Below are 26805 nucleotides of genomic sequence, written 5' to 3' on the forward strand. Positions count from 1 at the left end.
TTAATAATTGGGTATAAAAATCCCCTTTCGTTATGTTTTCAGGCCGTGGCACGCGTGGTTACAGTCAATGAATTTTTGATGGCGAGCCGCCAGACCAGTTTGCGGAAAATCTACAAGAAGAAGCAGACGAAAACAAGTATGGCAAGATAACGTTCGAGGAGTTCCGAAACGTTTCCGAACCAAACGTGGCGCTTGTGAGTGTGTGACTCCCCGCACCTGTATGGATATCGCAAAGACCATTTTGAAGTTAAAAAAAATAAATAAGAAAAGCGAATGTAATTCAATTCATACAGTGAAATAATGTCTGAAAATGGTCTGTGTGTTATTTGAAAACACAACCAGAAGGCAGTCGGATGTAAAACTGCGAATATATTTAAATTTTCTTTGGATGTGCGTATTGTATAGCTGCATAGGAACAAACAGTTTTGTAGGATTTGTTTTTGTAAACGTAAACAATACGATGTGGAACTCGTATACACGGTGTAGACGCATATCGGTGGCCTCTCTGTCAAAATGCTGCCTCTCTGTTCGTTCTCGGCTGCCTCTCTGTTATAAACATGAAAAATGGATGATCGTAATTCACAAAACAGATAAGAAAATTTAAAATTAAAACCCGTAAACACATTTGTGCATAAAAACAGGTGGTCCATGAGTTGAAGCATATATCCAGCTACAGGTTCACAGTATTCCGCAGGTCCAAACACTTATCACAAACTCTATCGAAGATGGAATGATGACGAGGATGGTGGAACAATCGTGCATACATGCCACTTTGATGACTTTTAACATAGCTTTTCCGTAATATGACCACTCGACCAAACCTGCTCGGGCTATGAGAGGATGTATTTTTTTACTTATATAAGCAATCCTCGTAGTTACCCAAAATATAACGACAACAACAGAACTTTCCAAATTATTCAATCGTTGCAACGCTTTATAATTTTCAGGTTTTCAAATCGTCAAAAGATGCATATAATGGATATTTTACAGTATGGTAAATGTTCAGTATTACTATTTCCTCGCAAATATCAGAACTAAAACGAAAATTTGCGAACCTGAAACAACATTTTTTAACTTTCTCAATTTACCAAAACGCGAAAAGGCGCCTTTAAACGGTTTGAAGTAGATAATTATTTAGTGTTTTGGGCTTATGTCAGTAAAGGTATTTTTATCAGCTAACCTTCCACACGTTCCATTCAATTTCATATCCTGACAGTATTGCGTTATAAATCATGGCGCCACCCTAGGGTGTATTGTGCGGTATTACATGACATCTGCCTTTCATACGGGTTTCAGTGAAGATTTAAAGTTTCTGACGTGCATTTATAATGCATTTCATTGTATTTCAACAAGTGGTTCTGACATTACTGATCTTCATTTTTTATTTGTTCTCGCGGCTGTCATTTAATGCAATGATTCTGTCACATTGGTACATGTACACTTAAATATCGGGATTATATTTGCCACTTATGTACATGATGTTTGCATATGTGAATTGTTTATATGGAGCTCAGATAAAGGGGCCTTTACTCATAGCGCCGATGGAACGTTTATCAGTAGTTTAAAAAAAATTGTTTACTGCATGTTGTTATTACACATTAGTACACATTATGAACATATCGGGTATTCCCTTAAGCATTCGTTGGAAGTGAATTCTATCGAAATGAGTATAATTATTAGTTAACCGTATGGAAAAAAGTGAACAATTCAATGACGTTTTCTAGGTTCCGGGAATAATGATTGTTAAATAAAACGTTTTTTTATACTAAATGTTGCACAGAAATTCTGAAGATATCTGCATTTAATGTTCTTATTAAAGTTATCTCGTGTATAGCACACACAAAAACGGTCGCAATAAAAAAAGTTTGGCTGACCTACTAACGCTATTCTTTATGTGTAAATGGAAAAAAAACTATTTTTTGCGCTTTAGTAGGTCTGGTAATCTGAAACAAACATTTTAAATTGCGCCTCAACAAACGCTTGTGCAAATAACGCAGCGACGCAGGAAGAGTAATTAAGAGGTACATTTGTATGTGTTTTTAATGTAATATGTAGTTAGTGGAAATGTGTTTTATAAGTTCTTTATAAGTCATCAATTAATCATGTGGTTTCGAACCAATATACTGATTATTTAAGGAAAGCAATCCTGTCTTACATTGGTGCAAAACATTTGAATTTATTTCCCTTTACAAAGTTAGTTTTTAACTCGCATGCGATATTTACGGGGTGAGATTTGTTCGTCTAGCATCATGCGTCGTCCTACATGCGTAAACGTCTTATTTGAACGACAGCTCCTACTTAAGGACGAAAATTTACAGGAATTATTATTAAGACCCTCTTTAAAATGTGCCCAAATCTCTAAGCTCCGCTTAAGAAAGTACAATAAAAACAAGCTCTGAAACGGACAGGAGGAATGCAAAGGGTCATTTATTAATTTGGTGTCTAATATCGTACAGCTGTTCAATATAACGTTTGTTCGAATCATGCCCACGGGGTTCAAAAAAGGCTATGCCTCAGGCTTCACACATTTACATACACTTATATAGAAAAAAAGTGTTCTCTGGAATCTCCAGTGGTTGAATATTTAGCGTGTTATGTTGTATATTGGTCATGTAGATTTTTTTAAATCACGCCCATTGGTATTGAGACTGTCAACGCATCATGGGTCACGTGATTAAAAAAGACTTACAGTAAATAACTGAAATCATTTTCTCCGAAACCATACGTCTCAGATATTTGATACTAGGTTTGCAACATTAAATTATGGCCGTGTACACAGCTTGTTGAATTCTTGCTCGAAGGGTAAAAACTAACCATGCCCCATGGCTCACGTGATTTATGTAAACTTATTGCCATTTAAAAAAAACTTCTTTAAAACCAGAATGTGTAATGCTTGTATTTTGAAGTTAGTGCCAACAGATAGTTACGCTCAAAAAAGATTGTTCAAATCATGACCCAGGTGTCAAAACTGTGTTTGTGTTCTTAACGAAAATATTGCCTCAGCAATGACACGCAGATCAAATGCACAAGACAGTGCTAGGGCTCGAATACAAACTGCCCGTCAACATTTGCAATAAAAATGCTTGGCTTCTGCATCCATATTACAACTTCGCTAGACTTCGCTAAACTAAACAGGGGTTAACTAGTATTAGTTTATTTTCTTCAAAATACCATATAATATAGCCTGTGTATTGATTTGTCGAACACATGCACATCATCAAACAATGTCATTGTTGCGTTCCGCATCATCATCGTCATCATAAATCCCTTGACCGGTTTGGCCGTATGGGGTAGATGAGGGAGAACGATGCAGAAATCCCCCTCTATTAAGGTATGTTGTGTGCTGCTTAGAGTAATTCATCCATGGGCAGGGATGTCCACTCGTTTACCAAGTGGGCATCAAACGTTGTGCGAACGATGCTGCAACGTAATATTTAGGTCGCAACGTCGGCAACCATTACCGAACGTTGCCACAACGTTGCATACAAAACATTACCCGGACGTTTCATCAAACTTTACAGTTTGGTTGTCACAATGGTGTATATGAAAGTTTTCCCGACGTTTTTTCCAACGTTGCTGCAACGTTGTATTTAGGTTGCATTCAAACGCTGCAGTTTCCCAGTGGGCATCCAACGTTGCTGCAACGTTGTATTTAGGTTGCATTCGAACGTTGCAGTTTGGTTGTACCAATGGTCTATATGAAAGTTTTCCCGACGTTTTTTTCCAACGTTGCTGCAACGTTTTTTTCCAACGTTGCTGCAACGTTGTATTTAGGTTGTATTCAAACGTTGCAGTTTGGTTGTCACAATATCCAACGTTGCTGCAACGTTGTATTTAGGTTGCATTCGAATATTGCAGTTTGGTTGTACCAATGGTCTATATGAAAGTTTTCCAGACATTTTTTTTCCAACGTTGCTGCAACGTTTTTTTCCAACGTTGCCGCAAAGTTGTATTTAGGTTGCATTCATACGTTGCAGTTTGGTTGTCACAATATCCAACGTTGCTGCAACGTTGTATTTAGGTTGCATTCGAACGTTGCAGTTTGGTTGTACCAATGGTCTATATGAAAGTTTTCTCGACGTTTTTTTTCCAACGTTGCTTTAACGTTTTTTTGCAACGTTGCTGCATCGTTGTATTTAGGTTGCATTCAAACGTAGTATTTCTTTTTTTAAATAATATAAAAAAAACTATTTACTGCCAACCGCTCTTTCGAGTATTTTCGGCAGATATGCACACTGTCGAGTCCGTTTCCTAGAAAGAACCAGTACTTGGTGTCTACAGAAGGGATAATAAAATGATTTCTTGTACATTTTAGACATTTTTTTTTAATTTTACATATCAGTTGCTTAAACTTTACGATGCTAAATATAAACTTTAACTCAAAATCGCCGGATAAAATATATTGCTTAAGTTGTGTTATGCATTAAAATGGTAGAATCTAGTTTCAAAGTTTCAACCAAAAATTAATAGTAAACATTTTTGTCTGTAACATTTAACAGTCGCCGTGGTGTAGTGGATGAGGTATCTGCCGAGTGATCGGGAGTTGGTGGGTTCGATTCCTACTCGGTGAGCGTTTCAGGTAACTTTCTCTAGACATCAAATAATGGTTGTTTGTATGAAACGAACTAGATAATGTTATATAACTGCCGATAATAATCGAAAGAACGGCTGGCAGTAAATAGTTTTCAATTTTTATATTATTAAAACAAATAGAATTTAAAAATACTGTGTTTTAATGCGACCTAAATACAACGTTGCAGCAACGTTTGGAAAAAACGTCGGGAAAACTTTCATTTAGACCCTTCGTACAACCAAACTGCAACGTTCGAATGCAACCTAAATACAACGTTGCAGCAACGTTGGATGCCCACTGGGTACATTATCCATCCAACTTTTCTTCTGACGGCCTCGACGTTGGCCTCCCTCTAGCGTGCCCTGGATAACAGTTTTGCACAGAGACGTGCCCAATCAAAGCCAACTTTCGTCGTAGGGGCTCTTGTGGACCAACGAGTGTTGCAGTCATGTTACGGACGAACTCGTTGGTCTTGTGCTAAGTATAAGACGGAGATGCGGAGCAGTCTTCGGAGATATTTATGTACAAATGCCTGTACCCTGCATTCTGTGTCCGCGTGAAACCCTAGGCTTCTAACCCTAGAAGCCTCCGAGGGCGTATGTACTTGCAAACCAAGGTCTGAATACGCGTTATATTCTTTTAAAATATAAGAGTATTACTTCACAAAAAGGACGTTCAAAATATGTTACTTACCAGATAATAACCTCTTTGCCCATGGTTTGCAGATGAAAATATGCTAAAATTATTGTGAACATAATTTAAGTCTATATTAATCTTTTTCTTCCTAAGGCTTGGCCGGTTTTTACCATATTCACTACAATATGATGTGCCATACCAAATAGCATAAACCACCAGTTTACCTTGTTTTCCAGAATAGTTATTTTGCTAATAGTGATTAAATGACAATGTTGTAATTATATAATGTCTAATTTGAACATTCCTTTTGTTATTTTTTATTGTAGAATAATAACTGTTGTAATGTTAACGTTCGATAAAAATACAAATCGCAAATAAGTTACATATCATCAAAATAAACAATGCCTGCAGTATTGAAATATGACCGTTGAAACGTGTAGAAGAACGGAGTTTATGTCTCGGACAGACAGGCGAACATACTTCTTCTTAACGATCGCCTATATACATGGGGACCGGAGGCTAAGGGCGAAACAGGTGGTCTTCTGTAGAGCCTCCACCTGCCCGCAGAGCTTCTCTTTCATGTTCACATGTTCCGGCCATACGTTTTCTTTTGTGCGTTTTAGCTCCCTGAATTCCTGGAGTTTGTGTTTGGCTTTTTAGTCGGCTTCTCCACATAGGCACTTCTAAAACAAAACGACACATATCGGTGTAGTCTAATGTTCCCTGTATGTAGTCTGGAGTTGATCACCAACTGGTCAAGTTTGTGCAAGTTATGTTATAGCTGTTCTTTAGTTCGGAATAAAAACTTCATGATGCTTTTCTTCTTTTGCAGACTGACTATGTTCTTCTGATGGTCTTTTTAAACCCAGCGTTGCCATTCCGTAAATCTCACCATTTATATGAAAATTGAACCACTGCAGTACGATTCTGATTCACTCGATGTTTTGTGGTGCTACTGTGAGGCATGGCTGTTTGTTGGATGTTGCTGCTTCCAGGTGAGAGAAAGCATCTGATAGAAAATCTATCTTTGAGGTTTGGTTTCGTTCGCTTGCTGCTGAAATCATTTGCAGGATTGATCAAGGCTTCTACAGTATCTCTGAGAATTTGTGAGGTAGACGCTTGCATGAAAGCTCCAGCTTTCTTTTCACGACTGCACCTTTTGCTGAAACAGCTGTGTAGGCACTCACCCAGGCCTCATATGGGTAGCATAACCATATGAGTATAGCATATCCTTCAATCGTGGCCAGCATCATGGCTTTGCTGCTCGCGTCTTTGAGCTTGTATATTGTGGTGAGATAGGGGACTGTGTTACCGATGGTAATGCTTCTCTGCGTATTTTTCCAGTTGGGACAGATCGTCAGAACTGGTCAGGGTCTCTACAGCTGCCGATAACTAATATTGATGCTTCTTCATCATTTTTTCGCTGTCTTGGAAAAAGCTCGATCTGTTCAGTCGCGTCAGGTGCACCTATGAGAAACTGGTATTTGTATTCAGGCTTTGCTTTCCATTCTTTTATCTAGTCGAGGAATTCCCGTGTTTTTTTAATACCCCTTATAAGTGTTGACCTCGGTGCACCGGTGGTGTTACGCAAAGCTTGTTTCGCGACTTTTTCCATCACTCCAGAGTCTGGTTATGGAACAAGGCAACCGCCATTCAGAAGTATAAGCCGTTTTTCAGGTGAGGTCATGCTGACCAAAAAACATACGGATAGGTATCCATGGCGCTTTATTGTTTTCAATATTTTTTATTTTTTAAATCCTCAATTTTGCAAGTGTTTCGTTATACCTAAAATGTGTCATACCAGGGAGAGGGCAACACACGGGTATATGAATAACTTAAGTTCGTTTACTACCACATCCGTCAAGGGAGAGTGGTCTGTCCATAAATGCAGCTGCGTTTATAGCTAGATTTTGGTGAGTGTCGACCAGAATGGGACACTCGGAATTAATTTATATTTTCAAATTGGTTTTCATGTATTTGGTACTTTAAGAATATTATTTTATTTAAAAAAAACAACATTTGTATGCCATGAAATAACCTATCTATTGTATATATACATTAAAGTCTGTTATAAACATGCCATTATGTTTTTGTTTCAATGACATACTGGTAGGATATACTTGCCAAGAACTAAATCAACCGCTCCCGCGATATTATTTATTTGAAAACTTTTAATAATACTTGATGTGTGTGACCGATTGATGTTTGAAAACAAAATGTGGATAAATCTTTATAAAACTGAGCATACAATATTAGCTTGTTGTAAAACTACACGCTCACGGAGCGGAGAGAAAAAACAATGTGTAGATTCGTAAGAGTAAGTTTACCTCTACCGCGTTTTGGCACAAAATGTGTATTCATCTATTAAAGTAATTACTCTTTTTTCAGACTAATTTTCAATGTTTACTTCAAAGACCTATAAAATGTTATAGGTCTTTGGTTTACTTGTACGAGTATGGGGCGCTACGCGAATGTGTGTGCTTTTCCAACACGCTTGTCGACAACAGTCCAACAAAATATACGGCGCGTATGTAAAGTAATCCCCCGCAACGGCGTTATAGGTGCATAATTTTGACGATGAATTTCATATGAGCATACTTCTTATTACTAAATACTAAGTTTTTACTGTTTACAATATCCATCTACAAAAATTATATGTATTTATGTCTGCTGAGTACGAGCGTTACTTGTTTTTCATTAATACGTTGTGTGCTATATTTATTCGGATAAGCGGTATTCGTATTGCCTATGGACCCGTCTAACACAAGAAATATCGAACACGATCTGTCGATGAATTAAATCATTGTCGCTAAAATCTAGCTCACCAGTTTCGTAGACCTTTTCCTTGACAAGCAACTGAATAGCAGCATATGTTTTTGCCAGTGCTTTCCACAGGAATATTTATATCCCTTACTCTCATAGTATCGGTTAGCTAAAGAAACTTAAGCGTACAGTTTATATAGTATTGACAAACCTGTACTTTAATGTCACGCCAGTCGAAAATTATAAAAAGCAACATTTAAAGTTATGGTAGCCAGAACTAAGTATCGGTCCTCCACATAGTATCGTGCCTCTAACAAAAAAAACTTCAAGAAGTGGTGGAAAGTTAATGTGTTTTCAATTTTTAGAAGGTTATCCATGACTATTAAGACGATCATTCTCATGATTTCCGGTGTTCGTTGGAAAGTAGGTCATGTTTATAACAGGATGATGCTATGATTTTAAATAACGTAACACACAATTGTGTTAGTTTGTTTATTGATTGATAGTAGCTTTAATCCTTTATCAAATGTTTTGTATGCCACTTATTTTTTAATAAAATATAAAAATATTTAAAAAACAACATGAGCAAGAGTTTCGTTTTTCAATAGAGTAACTTTTTAAGAAAAAGCGCATGCGCATAACAACAAATCTTAGTAACCAATCAGAAGGTTTACAGTCAACTCGTACCTAAGTCAACTCGCACGGTGGTCAACTCGCACATTTTTGGGTCAACTCGCACGGAAGTCAACTCGTACCTAGGTCAACTCGCACGGTAGTCAAAATATTGATGTATTAATGGGTTATAAATGAGTTATTTATGCATAAAAACAAATGAGAAATACTTTCAGGGTTTAGTTCAATACTTTTTATTGAAAAATATTCACAAAATAACAAAAAAAATCACAAAATATTGTTTACACCATGGTAACGTTATCAGCACATTATAACAGGCATTTTAAGTACTTTTATATATATTTTTACTATTATTTTAATTTTTATTTCATTATTAACACAGATTATCAAAGCTTTATATATGTACACAAGTATAGACATACATCTATACACTTTTATTTTAATATTTATTTCAATATATTTACACACAGTATCATAGCTTTACAATATGTACACAAATAGACATACATCTGCATACTTTTCTTTTAATATTTATTTCAATATTTACACACATTAACAAAGCTTTACAATATGTACACAATGAGACATACATGTATATATATTTTTAAATATTTATTTCAATATTTTCACACATAATCAAAGACCCCCTATCAGTAATAGCCTTATCTACTCCTCGATAATCAGTACCCTCATCAGCTCTGAATGAAATAGGGTATTGTTACTGATTAGGTGACAGCTGTTTTCAATATCTTTCATAGCTCATTAAAAGTAAAAAATATAAGCTTATACAAATTTTATAACAATTAAATAGAAATTAGAATACAAATCAATAACAAAAAACATGAACGCGGAAATAGAGCTCTACATAGACTTTCCACTATTATAAATCAACGCGCGAACAATTAAACGTATTTTAATTAATAATTGCAAATTACATATATTCGGCCCCCCCCCCCCACCCTGCCCCTCACTGGTTTTTTAATGGGCGGAGAACTGCCCTCTCACTGTTTTTTAGTGGGCGGAGAACTGCCCTCCTGCTGAAAAAAAGGGGGCGGAGAAGTGCCCTCCTGTCAGAATTGAAGACACGGAGAAGTTGACTTGACTTTATGACAAATCAGAAATACAACACACCACTTACACGATTTCGATTTGCAACGGACACGCTATAGAAAATGAGTATCACTTTCCACTTGTTTGACATTCTAATGCAGTCGGCAAATAGGCTTTTTCTTAAGTTATGAAATATTGTAGTATACAATGATATGAATGGTACTTACCGGTTTCGCATGTGTTCGGTGTTGCCATTTTTGGCAACTATCGCATTCAAATGCTTGCTGCCTTGGACCCACATTCCTTGAACGCAATATACATGGATAATCCATCACAAAAAAACCCGCATGAATTCACTATACGTATGTATTTCGTAGCACATATATGTTGATAATGATAACCTATTATTTATTTAGTCGATTTATATACATAACTAAGATCTATTATGAAATAACCGAATGCAACAAACATCACCTAATTTTCGTTTTAATTTTCTTTAATTTAACTTACACCTGATTATAAAAGTAAAACTTTTTAATTACAAGCTAAATTAACTTTAATTGAATCGTGCGCGGTATACAACACCCTTTACAACATTCTCCGTTTTGTGACAAACATTAAAGTATCAATGATTAATTATCATACCAATTTAGTTTAATTGATTAATGCTTTGCCATTTAAATAATTGTTAGTTGTATATAAGACCTTGCACACCTATTACAAACATTCATATAACCCGTGAAAAACACCGACCACAAGTGTAAAAGAGCCATTAAATGTGACAACCGTATATTCAGATTATTTTAAAAGGACATAATTTCTATTATTTTTACTTATAAACTTCTTATAACTACTGATCATATTACATCCTTCATATATTTCTATATATTTTTTCGAGGCGTGCGAGTTGACTTCGAAAAATGCGAGTTGACCAGAAATGCCGTGCGAGTTGACCAAAAAACGTGCGAGTTGACTACCGTGCGAGTTGACTTAGGTACGAGTTGACCGGCACCCAATCAGAAGGGCCAATACTAGCTATGAGACAATTGTACATGAAACATATGTTCTACATGGATGTAAGTCTAGCCAGTATTTTGTAAAAACATTACTGATTTAAATTCAGTGTTCGTTGTTATGTCCAAAAATACACATTTATCAGTAGATTGACATGTAACACATGCGTGTTTTGTATTTGTTCACTTCCAAAATTCGTATGTATTCATTAAGAGGGCCGATACTACAGATGGAGGACTGTTCCCTCAATAAACTTTTTTTACATTTTTAGAGGCCAATTATGTCATTTGGTGGTATTAAATCAGGTGACTGACAAAAAATGTACATTATGCTGTCAATGCTTAATAAAAGTCAAGCATGATGTCTTGGGGCAGCTCTTGTACTCAGTTTGACTGCTTCTGGTACCATTCCCAAAGTAGTTAGGGAAAACACTGTTTTTACATTATTCATAATTTTATTAGGCACCATGTACAGGTTTTTATACCATAAAATAACCCATAAAAATTATTTAATTGAGTAGGCATTTCTGAGAATAGTAATGAATTCATCAGCAGAGATCCATAGTGCACCATGGCTGCAAGAGGCAGAAGACCAATCCAACCCAAAGCAGGTTTTGGAGTCAAACAAGAAGCCAGTGATGGTGTGCATGCAAGTATCCTAAAACAAGCAAGAAAATCCGGACAGCTGAACATCTCTGGTCGCAGTTTAACATCAGGTAAGAGTCATCTCTTAGAGTCCTAATACCATGATGCTGATGAAGTGTACTTTTTATGTACATGAAAAAGGGGTAATAAGAGTCATGGCATGGGCAAATGTGTCTTATTCCATATGCCAATGACTTTGATCCAGACTAGCATATGCTGGTCGGTCTGGGTAGGACCTTTAAGAATGGCTTATGGTATATTTAAAGACTCATTATTGCATGGTGCGAGTCATTTACAGGTATTGCCTTTTATTTTAGCAACAATTCCTTTAAAACTAGTCTATTTCCTTTAAAGCTACCTGTGCATCTTTGTACCTAGTGTACAAATTATTGAGGCTAGAAATATTACCTAACATAACACCATTTAAAGTCTTCTTTCCCTACTCCATAAAATAATACAGAGGGAAAATTTTGGAATCATTATGTTATGTTTTCTTCAAAATAGAATAAAATGGCAGAAAAAAAACCTGAATGTTTCTTAATCTTTGGCGTCAATTTTGTCCATAGTTCCAGATACAGTGTGGAGAATCAACATTGACACACCTGAGGAAGGTAAGACAGTGTCCATGGACGACCCTGACGACAGATGGTGGGAGCAAACAGACCTCACCAAACTAATACTGGCCTCCAACTGGCTGACAGAACTGTCAGAAGACATCAGTAACCTACCAGCTCTCACTGTTCTAGATGTAAGCAAACATGTCTATAATATATTCTGTTTCCTTAAAAGGATTCTGTACACAAATTTCTATATGTTTTTTTTCTATGTATCCCTTGATGACCATATTTGATCAGCATTTATGAAAGAGACTGGGTTTAGTATAAAATGCAGGGTTTTGTGGCATTTTTTGAAAACATGTACTTGTAAATAACTTTCACACCAATAGTATGAACATGTCAGAACATAAGTGTACTGGTTTTTATTATTGATGTGTGTATTTAAAATCAAATAAGATGCATGCTATTTGTAGGTTCATGACAACAGGCTGGAGAAGATTCCTCAGGCATTGGGGACTCTACAAAACCTTCAAAGACTTGATGTGAGGTACCTGTAGTTTAATAACACCCATATGGACTATTTGTACATCTTTAAAAAGGATTACTAATGATACAGTTTTCATATGAAACCTCAGTCTATTTAAAATTATTTTCTTAAATCTGCTAATTTTAAGAATTGTTGTTTGGTTGTATAATCAGTCTGCATAGGCTAATCAGGGACGACACTCCGCCTAAACTGGATTTTCGTGTAAAAGAGACTTCCTTTCAACCAAAAATACCATAGAAGCGGAAAGTGGCGTCCCTGATTAGCCTGTGCGAACTGCACAGGCTAATCTGGGATGACACTTTACACACATACATTAAGCCCTTTTTTCTCAGAACACATCTCAATTATTACAGCCGAAACAAATTGACCGAGATTCCCATCTGTGTGGCCAAGATACAGAGCTTAAAGAGCCTTCATGTGGAGCACAATCAGCTGACCTCCATACCGGAGGACATTGGCACTCTCATGTTCCTGGAAGAACTGGTCAGTGTAACAGGGAGGTCACAAATGGGGTATTTGGGGATTGTAATGTTTTTGGTGATTCAGTTAATTATAATATTCTGAAAGCAAGTAATTATCCCCCGCCATGGGCAGAGGGATATTGTTTTCGCGTTGTCCATCCGTCCGTCTTTCCGTCCCTCCGTCCGGAACCATATTTTGGAAGTGCTTTGGTGGATTTCATTGAAACTTGGTATAAGTATACATGTATGTATTGATAATAGGATGATGCATGCCAAATGGCATTTGTACACCATATGTTAATAACAGAGTTATGGCCCTTTGTATCTTGAAAAAATGCTTGTTTGTGTGTCCAGAGCCATATCTTAGAAGTGCTTTGGCTGATTTCGTTAAAACTTGGTATGAGTGTCCAGAAGCATATTAGAGGGGGATTCAAATTTGCTTGTTTATATAATAACTTATACAATCTGGTGTATACAATCTGGTGTAAATTAACTCTTCACCAATAGTGTTGTTTTTTTCATTTTCCACCATGTCAAAACTTTTAAAGGTCCTCTTGGTAAGTAATGTCTTATGGTTATATATATTGGCGTCCATTTAAAAGGAATACACAATGTACATCCATTTTGAATTGCTGTATTTCCATAAAAGTAACACATGTGTAATTAAAAAATTAATAAAACCCACTTTAGTCATAATTTCTGTTCTATTTTCACAAATTTCCCGTTATTAGAGCCTCTCTATAGGTAAGGTGGGATCATTTATGAATGCATTTCCGAAAAAAGTACTGCAATAGATAAATGGCCTTATGGCCAAGACATTTTAACTATGTAAGCCTTTAATGTAACACTTACTTTCTTAAACACGAGCATAAAAATTATCTTTTAATTTAAATAATTAATCCAGCACAGATAAGTTGAAGAGGATCTTTATAGGATTGCTTGTCCATAAGTCCATAAGTCTACTTAACACTTAAGTGTCTGCTCTATATTTCCTATAACCTTTGAAAGATTTTCATAAAACTGTTCACACATCTTGTTCATTGAGACAATAAGCAGAAACCATGAGACAGTCATGATAACCCATAGTCAAGGTCATTTTTTAAGGTCAAAAGTTTTTAGCTTTATTTGTATTTGCCCCGTATTTCCTACACTCTTTGAATCTTTTTCATGAAACTTTGCTAACTGTTAAGATCATGGCGTTGATGTGCACATAAATAAGTCTGTTAAGTCAACTTAAGCTGAAGTTCACAGTTGAAGGTCTATTGTTTAAGATTCCATATTTGATTACGTTCCATATCCCTTATACCCTTTGAAGCAATATCCTGAAACCGAAGTGGACATGTTAAGGTAATTAAGATGATTTACAGAAGAAACAAGTCAGTCAAGCCAGCTAATAAACAAGGTCATAGGTCGTTATTGATAATCAAAAGTTTGAGCTTTAGTTTTTGTGTCCTCTCCACATTTTCCATACCCTGTAGGAATTTCCATGAATTATGCTAAATAAATAATTATATAAAACAGAGAAACAACTTCATTGTTTTTCAATATCTATTCACTCATGAATTATGCTCAAATGTATAAATTCTTTGACAGTTAAATAGTTGAGCTTCTATCTTAAAGTCTATTCCTTATCTCTTATGCCCGAAATGTTTCTCTTAATTGAGTATATGGGTGTCAGCCACCTCATGGTAAAGATAACAACGTCATGACGGTCAAAAGAATAATGTATAGGTATATAGCTGTCTCTTGGATGCTTTGTTACTGTAGTTAATGTACAGGACAATTTTCACATTATCAATATTATGATACATGGCTGTTTTGTTTAAGTTTCTTGCACTATGCATACCTGAATGAACAATGTACATATGATATAGAGAATAGCAGGTTACTGTTTTGTAATACCTGAATGAACAATGTACATATGATATAGAGAATAGCAGGTTACTGTTTTGTAATACCTGAATGAAAAATGTACATATGATATAGAGAATAGCAGGTTATTGTTTTGTAATACCTGAATGAACAATGTACATATGATATAGAGAATAGCAGGTTACTGTTTTGTAATACCTGAATGAACAATGTACATATGATATAGAGAATAGCAGGTTACTGTTTTGTAATTTATCAGATGAGGCTTAGGATAAATAATGGCCTTACAATTGTACATCCGACCAATAACTGATATCAACAACTACTTACCTGATAAACAAACTGATAGGCACATTTGTAAAAGGTCGATATCAGTTTCAAGGTATGATAATTTATAACACAGGAGGTTTCCAACAATCAGCTTACCGCTCTGCCTGCCAGTATTGGATACCTGAGCAAGATAGTGAAACTGAATGTCTCCAACAACAAACTCAGATCCATACCAGCTCAACTTGGGTCCATGAATGGTAGATATATGAAGATTTGTTTTAACCTATTTATTTTGGCTTGTTTGTATTAAGCCTAAGACTTTAAAAGATCTTGCATCTGTTTCATATGAGGATCAGTACTTGGTGTTGTCAGTCGAGATCTAAAGAATGCTCCCAGAGTGGGGATTAACCCTTTCAGTGCGGGAACCGAATTTTGAAGGCCTTTGCAAACAGTTTGGATCCAGATGAGACGCCACAGAACATGGCGTCTCATCAGGATCCAAACTGTTTGCTATTCTGATAATATTCTTTGAAAAAATCTTAGAAAATGCTAATTTTAGAAATTCAGCAGACGACATTTTAGCAGACGACAAATTTCCCAGCATGCAAAGGGTTAAACCTGTGCCCTCCCTGTAGCCAGGTGGACATTATATGTGTCGCATTCTGGGCATAAAGCATGAGCGTAAAGTTTCCATACAGGCTAATCAGGGACGACACTTTCCACCTCAATTGGATTTTTGCTAAAAAGAGACATCATTTAAACGAAAAATTTCATAAAAGCGGAAAGTGTCGTCCCTGATTAGCCTGTGCGGACTGCATATTAGTATAATAGAGTAGTCTGTCAGTTAGTTTGTCTGTTTGTGAAGCATTTCATTTCTGGAGTCTTTTCTAAACAATTTGAGAAATCTACCTGATATTTGGTATGTGAGTAAACATGCATGACTTACATATCAAGTTTGCATTTCGTTCAGGTTTATTGATCTTTTATAAGTGACGGCCATTGAACATACAAATTTTCAGGATTTTTTTCAAAATGCTTTAAGATACTGATCTTATGTTTGTTATGTTGTCTACTTGCATGACCTACAGATGATGTTTAAGTTTCTTTTCTGTCAAACAATTTATGGCAAAGATATAACCTTGCACTTCAAAATTTACTAACAATTACAGTTGGTAAAAAAAACAGTGTTTTATGTATGTGGAGTTTTGAGACAAAGGTGGGATGAGGGTGATGTGCTCTATGGACAAGTGTCTTGTTTTCTTCAAATGTTTATGTCTGTTCGATACGACTTTTATTTTCATATGTTTTTTTGCCTGTCTGATTCAATATAAATAACCAGTTGTAATTCAAGAGAATCTGTATGTTTCATGTAAAGATTTGCATACACAATTATGATTGTGCATCGGTTCAGTTTTTTTTAATACATTTATTTTATAGGTTGCCCAAATTCGTCTGGCAATGTTAAATGTGTATGTAAGATCTAATATACTTTAAATAATTTAATCAACAATGCAAGGTTTTGACATTAATAAGAACAAAATATCTTTATTTTTAATTTTCCGTCTTTTTTAAGAGAAATTTTAATCTTATCTCGGTATATAAATTAATCATATTTATGTCTTTCAATTTACCATGCTCTCACTTATACTTTCTTTTTAGCTCTAAAACAATTTGATGCAACACACAACGAGCTGACAGAGCTTCCCACAGAGTTTGGCTCAATACAGAGCTTGGAACAGCTCTACCTGAGACATAACAGGCTGTTACATTTACCAGTCTTGAAAAATTGTGTTAACTTAAAGGTAATGTTTTTGAAAAGTAATAATTCAGGAATTTGGTGTCAGGTACAAAGGCAAGTATTTTTGCTCGTCCTAAAATAAGATGTGTGTTAGTCAGTGTAACACTTTTTATTGATATGAAGTATGCTGTTTGTAAAATGAATGCTTGACTACCCACTTAGCGATCAAGTATTTTGATTTCTGCTTTGATAAATTTAGGATGAAAATGTGTAATACTTCTTAGAATACAATATTGATGATGAAAATTAATTATCCAATGTAAAAAGAAATCACAATGCTGGTTGACAAATGTATGTATTACATTTTCCCTTCATATTATATCCAATGATGGGATTGATTTACATATTTTGTTTCCATGCCAACCACTTCAGGAGTTACACCTTGGCAACAACCAGATCTCTGAGATCACTGCGGCCCATGTCGCCCACCTGCCTGCTATATCCATCCTGGACCTGCGAGACAACAAGCTCTCAGCCCTGCCAGAGGAAATGGGCAACCTAGAATCATTGGAGAGGCTGGACGTCACTAATAATGACCTCACTGGGTAACACTCCTAACAGATGCAATATGCACATTTTGTTAACATGTATATCCTCGTCAAATAAGTTAACACTTATTGCATCACAATATGCCTATGCAGGGACTTCCTTTCCTTCTTACTGTTTATAAAGCCTGTTTTCTTTTTATGTCTCCAGTATTTTTTATGTCCCCAGCATCTGTTCATGCTTGGAATCAACTTGCAATTGGCCTGTCTGTTCGTTGACATTCACCTACTCTTGTACTAAGATTTATTCAAATCTTTATTTTATCAATACTGGCAAGGCTTCCACAGATAGCAAATGTGTTAATCAAACACATGGTCTTTCCTTCAATGCTTTGAAAATATGTAATAATCAGGGATCATATTTTCTCACAACATCAATCGGTCTGGATTTAAAATGGGTGGAAAAATGTATTCGAAATATTACATTCGAAATCCATACATGCCAGAATTTTTCAGGTCCAAATCAGAACATTCCATAAAAAAGTGTCGGGAAATTTGACCAAAAAGCAGGACACCTAAAACGATCAATCATTCCACCTTTACTTTAGTCAGTATATTATTTACAAAAACTCTAATTTTCTGCCCAATTTTTACAAAACATGTGTTTCAGAAATTCATGAACACAGCATTCTCCATTCTTCGGAAGTTAACACACTCCATTAAGTGAATTGTGGGGTTTCCTCGTATGCCTCGATTTGACATCCAATCGACACAGGAATATCCCCTTGAACATATGTAAATGGTGACGCGATGTGAGCGCATTGAGCACTTTTCTTTTTCAACCAATCGTCAATTATCTCTCAATTTAGATTGATGCAATGCAATATGTTACAAATTATTTTCTGCCAATCAGTTGAAAACGAAAGTTAATTTATGTGAAACATAAGTGCTTATTGGTCAGCATCCAATTTGTTTGATGTACAAAATCAGTGTTTTGACAGGTTTTATAACCTTAGGTGGTATAATACACAGGATAATAGTTGGCGTTTATTTCTGTATGATACATCTTTAGATAGCAATAAGAGACCCCTATCATAAAAACACTGTTGTGTGTATGCCTGATAAAATCAATAATTGCCGATAAATCGCCGATAAGGTGTCAAAAACAACACTGGTGCACTCGAGTAGCAGAAGCGGGTTGTTTATTGGGGGCAATAAAGGGATTAGCGATGGTAAGTTTTAGCCAGACAGAGCTTGAATATCGAATTTTATTGGGAACTTATAGTCTTTACATCGTTTTCTACGGATGTCAGAACAGAATCGGACCGACTGTTTAGGGTTTTCAATCGGTCTTTCACGACCCCAATCGGTCTAGAACCGACAAAACCGAAAAAAATATGATCCCTGGTAATAATAATATACTGACGGAAAAAGTTTAGCTACATGGTTAATGTTACGGTAAAAGAAATATCAAATGAGCTTGGGCTTTGTTTATCTTTGTATTTCGTTGGGGTGTTGATCCTTAAATCGGTTCAATATGTTCAATGTGTAATACTGTTCCTTGAAAGCATACAGGCGGAAAAACACAAAATCACGTTGTGCACGTGCACAGCAATTTATGCTTTGTAAAAACAAAAACGATTTGAATGTGTAGACTGGTAGAGGAGTGACATAAAGAAAGCCGGATAAAAAAATTTGATATTCCAAATGGGACGTTTTCTAGGACTGACGTTGGTAAGACGTCAACAAGCGCTTGGAATGCTTGTTGCTGGCATGCCCGTAAATGACGTCGCCAATCATTTTGGTGTCCATAGATGTACTGTAAGTCGCCTAAGGACACGGTATCAGCAAACTGGAAGCGCTAAAGACCGAACTCGCTCTGGTAGGCCTAAAAAGACCACCCAACGTGAAAACTATTACATCGTGACGTCATCGATTTTGGACGAGTGGTAAGATTGCCGCTAGACTGTACAACACTACAGGGACGCTTGTTTGCAATAGGACTGTGCGCAACCGATTGGGAGCGTCAGGATAACGTGCCTACAGACCCTACGTTGGGGTGCCGTTGTCACAACGCCACCGCCAGGAAAGGCTCAACTGGACGATACTTCATCAGCGATGGACACGTGCCGACTGGAACGATGTTTTATTCACGGACGAATCGAGATTCACCGTTGATTTTGCCGATGGAAGAGTGAGGATTTGGCGTCGTCGTGGCGAACGGTTTCATGACGCCAACGTTAAGGAACACGACAGATACGGAGGTGGCAGTGTTATGATGTGGGGTGGCATCAGTCACCAATCAAGGACAGATCTTGTTCACATCCCCGAGACACTCACATCCGTTCGATATTGCGACGAGATCATCAGACCTGTTGTCGTACCTTTCATATGCCAAGGACACGCCCGCATATTTCAACAGGATAATGCCCGTCCTCACACTGCACGTCATACACGGGCTGTATTACAACAAAACCATATTGTAACACTGGATTGGCCTGCCAGAGCTCCAGACCTTTCTCCAATTTAACACATGTGGGACGTGTTAGGCCGAAGAGTACGTAAACGTCATGACGTCGACAACGTAAACGACCTTGAGCGGGCCCTTTAGAGAAGGTGGGCTAGGATCCCTCTAGGAGTCTTATGTGACCTTATTGGCAGCATGAGACGAAGATGCATGGCAGTTATTGCTAAAGCGGGAGGCCATAACAGATATTGACAGTATGTGACATTGTATTATGATATGCCGAAATTCACGTTACATTTTTGACCAGATGAACTTGAAAAAATGAATTTGTTTTGATACAGAAATGTGGCTTAATGGTTAATCTTTCAATATTAAAAAATATTTTGGAAACAATTTTAATGTGTCAATATTTATATGCATGTGAACACATATAGCTAAACTTTTTTCCGTCAGTATATATTTGTTCTATTGTATTTTTTTTGGATGTTCACAAATCTTTTAATTATTTTTTTTCAGACTGCCATTCCGGTTGGGGGCTATAACTTCTTTGAAATCCATTGTAGTGGATGGTAACCCTATGAAGTCAATCAGGCGAGACATAGTCATGGTAACAGCCTAGATGTATTAAATTGGTATTGTTGCAATTATATATAGCGCTTCCTTCTGTAATACATATTATTCAGTCTTTAAATTTTCAAAATAATTATACTTAAATTAAGATAGTTTTTACCAGTCTACCAGTTGAGCTAGCTGTTTCTTATTTAACAGAACAGTGTGTGCGATCTCTTCCTGTTATCAGTATTATCTATAGTATGAATTTTGTTTTTTAAAAACCAGCGAGGTACACAAGAGGTGAAGAAGTACCTACGAAGTCGCATAGAGGAGCCTGTCACCATTAGTAACGGGACGTCTAATGGGGTTCAGTCTAGTAAAGGTCAATCAGGGGTAATAGGAGGTTCCGGAGAAGGGGTCAATGCTCATGATGTCAAACAGTTCAAGTTATTAGACTACAGGTGCATCTAACATTTTTGTGTCTTTTTTGAATGTTTTGTGTTTTTTCTGCATCTGATTTAGATAATACATTATTTTGGCCTGCTAATTCAGACATTGATAAGTATTAACATGATCTGTGCTAGAACTTTGTGGACCTTTGATGTGTCCAGTTTTGCTCAATCACTTCTATGGGTAAATGCTACATATGGATACATGAAAATAACAAGAAATACAAGACAGTGCTGTTTATTGATTTTTTAAGCTTATCTTTAACAATAAATGTGTTGTGAAACAGATTTTGTTGTGTGCCTGCACAATCTCACAGAGCAAGTCAGACAAAAGTTCATTTCTTAAATACCTGAATTTCAGCAATAAACAGTGTAAACTTATTCCGGAGGATGTGCTGAAAGTGGCTGCCCAAGGGGAGGTCACTTCTGTGAATCTCAGCAAGAACTGCTTCACTGAACTTCCTGAAGGGTGAGAATACATTGTTCATGCTTGTGTCAATAATGTTAAGAATATTTTATGTTTCTATTAGTCATGATATTGTGCAGCAAGGTTATGATTTTATAGTATGTATAATTGCTATACTGATAAAAAACAGACCAAAATCTGGTATGTAAAACATCTAATGGGGTGTTAGATTTGCGGAAAAATGCTTGATTGGAGTTAAAAACAGAAAAATTAATTTTGTGATGCAAGGAAAAACATAAACGATGACATTTGGTAAGTTGTTTAGGTTCTTATGCCAAGCAAATAATTCTATTTTTCCAGCTGTTTTTTTATACATACTTGGTGTTTTATTTATTCGGTCATTTTCTGTTAATGTCATAACAAAAGGCTGATCAAATACATATTTATTGACATCACCAACAAATTTAAAAAAGGCATCATTAAACTATACTTTTTATTCAAGTTTGACATTTAGTCCACCATGACCTTGATTTAATGACAATTCTAGTCCATGACATAATGATCCAAGTTTTATGACCAAGATGAATTTCAAATGCTGGCTATACACACCAATTCTAGAGGTTTAAGTTAGACCTGTAGGTTGGATTAATATCCCTTGTATTTTGACATAAATATTTAACAACTCTCAGCTTCTCGGTGAAGCTTTATTATAAATTAATTGCAATTAACCTCTTTTGGAACCTGCACTGTACATGTATAGTATGTTCCTGTTGATTATCTGACCATTCTGATCTCCAGGATCATGTTGGTGTCAGACCACCTGAAGGAGTTAAATCTGGGCTTCAATAGGCTGCCCAAACTGCATCCAGACATTGGTCTCTACTTCAGGCTTACATTTCTGGACTTAAGGTATTGACTGGATACACTGTATACACTGCAGGCACTGTAAATACTAGACAAAACTTTATCATACCACCGCATTGATATCTGCCTGATATAACGTTGCCTGATATATTTTTTTATATCAGGGTCAACAGGAAGTTCTTATATCAGTCAATGTTTGGAGTTACGTGGGATTTGCAATAAAGTCAACAATTTCTATCAACATTAATTAGGTTCAACAAAACAAACAATTTGATACCAAGAACGCATATATTTTATTCTAGTTTAAAGTCATAAATCACAAAAACGTTTATTTTTTTTAAATAACCACAGCCCGCACTACAAAGTTAAATGACGTCATCAATTGGACAATAAGTCTTAAATATCGATATAGTCATTGCACTCGCAAGTGTTGCACAAAAAGTCAAGGCAAATGATAACTGTATGCTAATCCTCAACGTTTTAACAAACGATTTAACACGCTTATGTCAATATTGACACCATCATCAAAATGTCAATTTCAATACACATCTCCAAAATGGCGTCTCCAAACTATTCGGTGAAGTGTGTTCTTCGATTAAATTTGTCGCTGCAGTCCATTCCTGATCTCCAATTCAAGACGTTTATAATTAAAGCGGGTGTACTCTTCTCATTTGTAGTGCAAGCAACTTTTTTACTCTATACGATGTTTAAAATAAGCGATTATTCGTGTCGTCTTTTCGAACGCCGTAGCTACATTTATGTCAACGTGTAAAAGCCGGATCAGCAAAATCAGCGGGGATCCGTACATTTTAAATATAAAAAATGGATTGTTTTGCAGATTTTTAGAAACATGTGGTATGATAAACAGAAAAACAGGTTACTGTCCCATCGTTTTGTAATATATCAGGCTCGGCACGAATAAAATAATGGCTCGGCAAGCCTCGCCGTTATATTATTCTAAGCCTTGCCTGATAAATTACACAACGATGGGACAGTAACCTGTTATTCTCTATGTACCGTATGCAATGGTGCACATGCTTCTCACCTATGCAACCAGCGCTCAATCCTTCTATCCTGACACATGTTAGTTTGTTTGTAGGTGGCTGTACTGGAAGTTTGGATGTCCTCAAAGTTCTCACAACTTTCCTCATAGTGCAAGAAACCATCAAAATTGATTGCCTGTCAGATAATAATTCTGTAATGTAGCTACAATTAAAAAAATCTCCCCTATAGTATGTGTAGCAAGTTAGACTTTTAGGCGTTCTAGGAAAAATCTCAGGGTCCTCACATACAGCAGCCTTTATTGTGGAAAGACTTACAATTTCCAAATACACACACTTTTTTGTCCTGAGTTAAAATGCGCCACCGACTATCAATTGACGTCACTTTTATTAATTGATATGACTTAACTCCTGTGTCTCAAGAAAATGAAGATTATTTGTAAACATTCTTTCCCAATTATACGTTAAAATCATATGAAGGTGTTGGACGTTTTTCCTCACTTGGTTAATTATGATTGTGCCATATTTTCTGGAAAATAAGTTTTTTTCTTTATAGGAACAACCTGCTGACAGATTTGCCAAGTGACATGTCATCTTTAAAGGAGTTAAGAGAAATAATACTGTCTTTCAACAGGTATCATATATTTTATGTAACATAATCTTCATCATTTATGGGGAAATATGGCCCATCGACTTTATTGTTTCATTATTTAATTTTTCATTGAGCTTTGTAAAATATTTATAACAATGTTGTTCACTGATTTATTTCTCAGTGATTGATTGCCCATTGTTTTGAGTATGTTATCATCATTTGTAATCCACTTTATGTGGGATCTTAGATACTCTTGCTTGAAAAGAAACATTGATTTTATTTTGTAATAGATCTACCATTACAATGGATGTTGAACTTATAGAGAATTAGGTTAGGTCTCACCTATGAGGAACTTAATTGTGACATGTACTTATTATTCCCTTGCAACTGCTCGGTTTGTTGTTTGAGTGGTTAATTGGCCAGTATGGGTAAATTCTAATAAGTTTGTGGAGGAAATAACCTCTATATTTGTCAAGTTATTGAATTTATATTTCAAATATGTCAAAACCTTAAAGTGTAGAAGTGCAAGCCACAATATTTACTCCTTATGATCCACTTTCCTGAGGTATTTGTCCTTGAATATAACAGAAAAATCTTTCAAGAGTATTTGTTATGTTTGTGAAAAAAGCTCATTTTGTATGCTAAACAGCTATTCTTTACTATTACTCTTTGATAATTTGTGTCGCGTTCTGAGAAAACTGGGAATAATGCCTGTGCATTAAGTGTCGACCCAGATAAGCCTGTGCAGTCCGCACAGGCTAATCAGGGACGACACTTTCCGCCTTAACAAGATTTTCGGTAAGAAGGGACTTCCTATAAATGAAAAATACCAAGCGGAAAGAGTCGTCCCAGATTAGCCTGTGCAGATTGCACAGGCTAATCTGGGACGACACTTTACTCACATGCATTGTGCCCAGTTTTCTCAGAACGCGACACATTTCATTGACTTGTAGGTTTACAAAGTTGCCCAGTGTTGTCTATTTGCTGCCCAAGCTGGAAATCCTCTTTGCCAATGACAACAAGCTGGGGTCCATAGAAGCAGACGGCATTCATCGCCTTAGTTGCCTAGCAACCCTGGATCTACAGAACAACAGCATCGGCCAGGTGCCCCCGGAGCTCGGTAACTGTACACACATCAAGTGAGTGGATTTGGTGAATGGTTATGTTATTTTCCATAGACTGAAATCTTATGGTTGAAAATTTGACTTGCTCAGCTATGTATTTTAATGGTGTTATTTTTGCACTAAATAATCTGGTGTGTAAATAAATTCCTGTGAGGTTATAAAAAACTAAGTACAATTTAAAAAAGATTTTGTGTTCCAATAAAACCTATATATCACTTTATATGATTTGTCAACCGTTTGGCATTTGAATACTTAATAAACCATCAAATATGAAATGTGTAAAATTGTAAACCCTGGCTGTACTTCAAAATGTTTATTATTTTCAGGTCCTTACAATTAAGTGGCAATCTCTTCCGTATACCAAGTCCGGCCATTCTTGCTAAGGGAACAAATGCCATACTGGAGCATTTAAGAAGTAGAATCGCCGCCTAGCATTGATCTTTACCTAGAAAGTATGATGCTCAATATAAATTTCTACCATTACGAGGCACTTGATATGGAAATGACATGTATTCTTGAAACCAAGAACTAAACAAGAAAAATATACGTTATTGGGGAACTTTTGAAGTCGAATCGATGCAGAGCATGGAATCTTGTGGTCATGTGCATAACATCTGAAATTGAAAATTAATGTATATTCTGACTACCGGTATATAATATATACTCCATAATGTTTGTTTTTTCTCTTGCTTCAGTCTTGAATACAGAAAGTACATTGACACATAAAATAAACTGCAAAAGTGTTCCTTTTGACTGCACCAATAGTGCCAGTACAGTGAAAAAGTGTGTGGAGTTTAAACATTTGGAAAATATAATATATTTAATTATTGTGTCAGTTCCTTTGCATGCATTCATAATATTGCTGCATGTAGCTATTACAATTAAGCCAGGCTGTGGGAAACCCTGTTTCAATATGTGTGCTTAAAGGTTGTCCCAGATTAGCCAGTGCAGTCCACACAGGCTTATCAGGGATTACACTTTCCTTTTTTATGGAATTTTTCCGTAGGCCAAAAGTGTATTCTCTTACTGCACAAGCTTATGTTGGACACTCCTTACACATATGCATTTAGGAATTTATCCCCAGAGCGTTGTTCAATTATATTACATGGATTCATTTCCCTCGAAGCATAAAGGGTGTAAACAGTATATGGAACCATGATTATTTCTGTAAAATATTTAATATAAAGTGTTGTGAATAAAGGTTTACTAGGAAATCATTTTCTTATTATATTGGGTTACTTAAGCTCAATTGGTCGTTGTTGGCTCAGGTGCTACTTACATGTACGTTTAAGTATATTTACCATATCCGGGGCACATGTTAGTATACTTAAGAGTACCTGTGGTACATGTAAGTAGAACCCGAGCTGACAATGACCAATCGAGCCTTAATTTATCAACTTATTTGTTTAGTTGAGACTGCATACTGCTGAATTAACATATGAAAGAGAGTAAATGATATTATGTAATTATTTCCATAAGGTCCCTGCAGTATCATTAAACATTAACTTGAATTACTTACTTGTCAAAGTTATGATATGTTGTATACATTGTATGCTTATGTCTTTGTGTTACATTTTCTGCTCGTTTATAATATATTATTAATTAACATATCTCTGTCACCACCAGTGAATGATTATTGAACAATGGTATTTTGGGCTGGAGGCCTTGCATTACAATAAACCATATGTTATGTTATGTTTTGGTTTCAATATGCAGTTGTAATATGTTTAATTTAGTTTCTATATGTAAATGAGCTGCTTGTATTAGTTGACAGTTGGAAACTGATTAATTCTGCTGTTTAGCAGCTATGTTGTTCGAATCCACTGATTTAATTATTGTTATTTTATTTTACACATGTGTTCTGTTTGTACTGGTTATGTGATTTTCTATTTACCGGTTTATATTTTTTATAAATCATTATGAAATGTCACTGTGTTCAAAGTTTTAGAGTTTGCATAATAAAGTTGTTCTTGCACGAACACAGTCTTCTGATTTTGTGATGAAATATGAGTTTGTATTCTAGGATAAAACAGGCTGCACATTTTTA

At 36.0% G+C, this 26805-nt stretch overlaps 1 protein-coding gene across 4 annotated transcripts; it reads left to right on the forward strand.

Moving 5' to 3' along the window:
* Positions 1-132: 132 nt before the first annotated feature.
* LOC127862511 (leucine-rich repeat-containing protein 40-like) lies at positions 133-26805 on the forward strand. 4 transcript variants are annotated; one of them, XM_052401667.1, is made up of 15 exons: positions 133-194; positions 11221-11384; positions 11880-12061; positions 12344-12417; positions 12771-12900; positions 15154-15277; positions 16680-16822; positions 17191-17363; positions 20287-20377; positions 20608-20783; positions 21133-21240; positions 21976-22086; positions 23599-23676; positions 24588-24773; positions 25085-26805. In XM_052401667.1, exons 2-15 carry the CDS (start codon positions 11240-11242, stop codon positions 25188-25190), a joined length of 1827 nt encoding a protein of 608 aa, XP_052257627.1. In that variant the 5' UTR covers positions 133-194; positions 11221-11239; the 3' UTR covers positions 25191-26805. The 4 variants fall into 4 exon arrangements, with proteins under 4 accessions (XP_052257627.1, XP_052257624.1, XP_052257625.1 ...); XM_052401664.1 differs by lacking the exon at positions 133-194 and adding an exon at positions 1631-2021; XM_052401665.1 differs by lacking the exon at positions 133-194 and adding an exon at positions 7685-7770.

Source organism: Dreissena polymorpha, chromosome 16 (assembly GCF_020536995.1).
Source record: "Dreissena polymorpha isolate Duluth1 chromosome 16, UMN_Dpol_1.0, whole genome shotgun sequence".
Lineage (NCBI taxonomy): Eukaryota > Metazoa > Mollusca > Bivalvia > Myida > Dreissenidae > Dreissena > Dreissena polymorpha.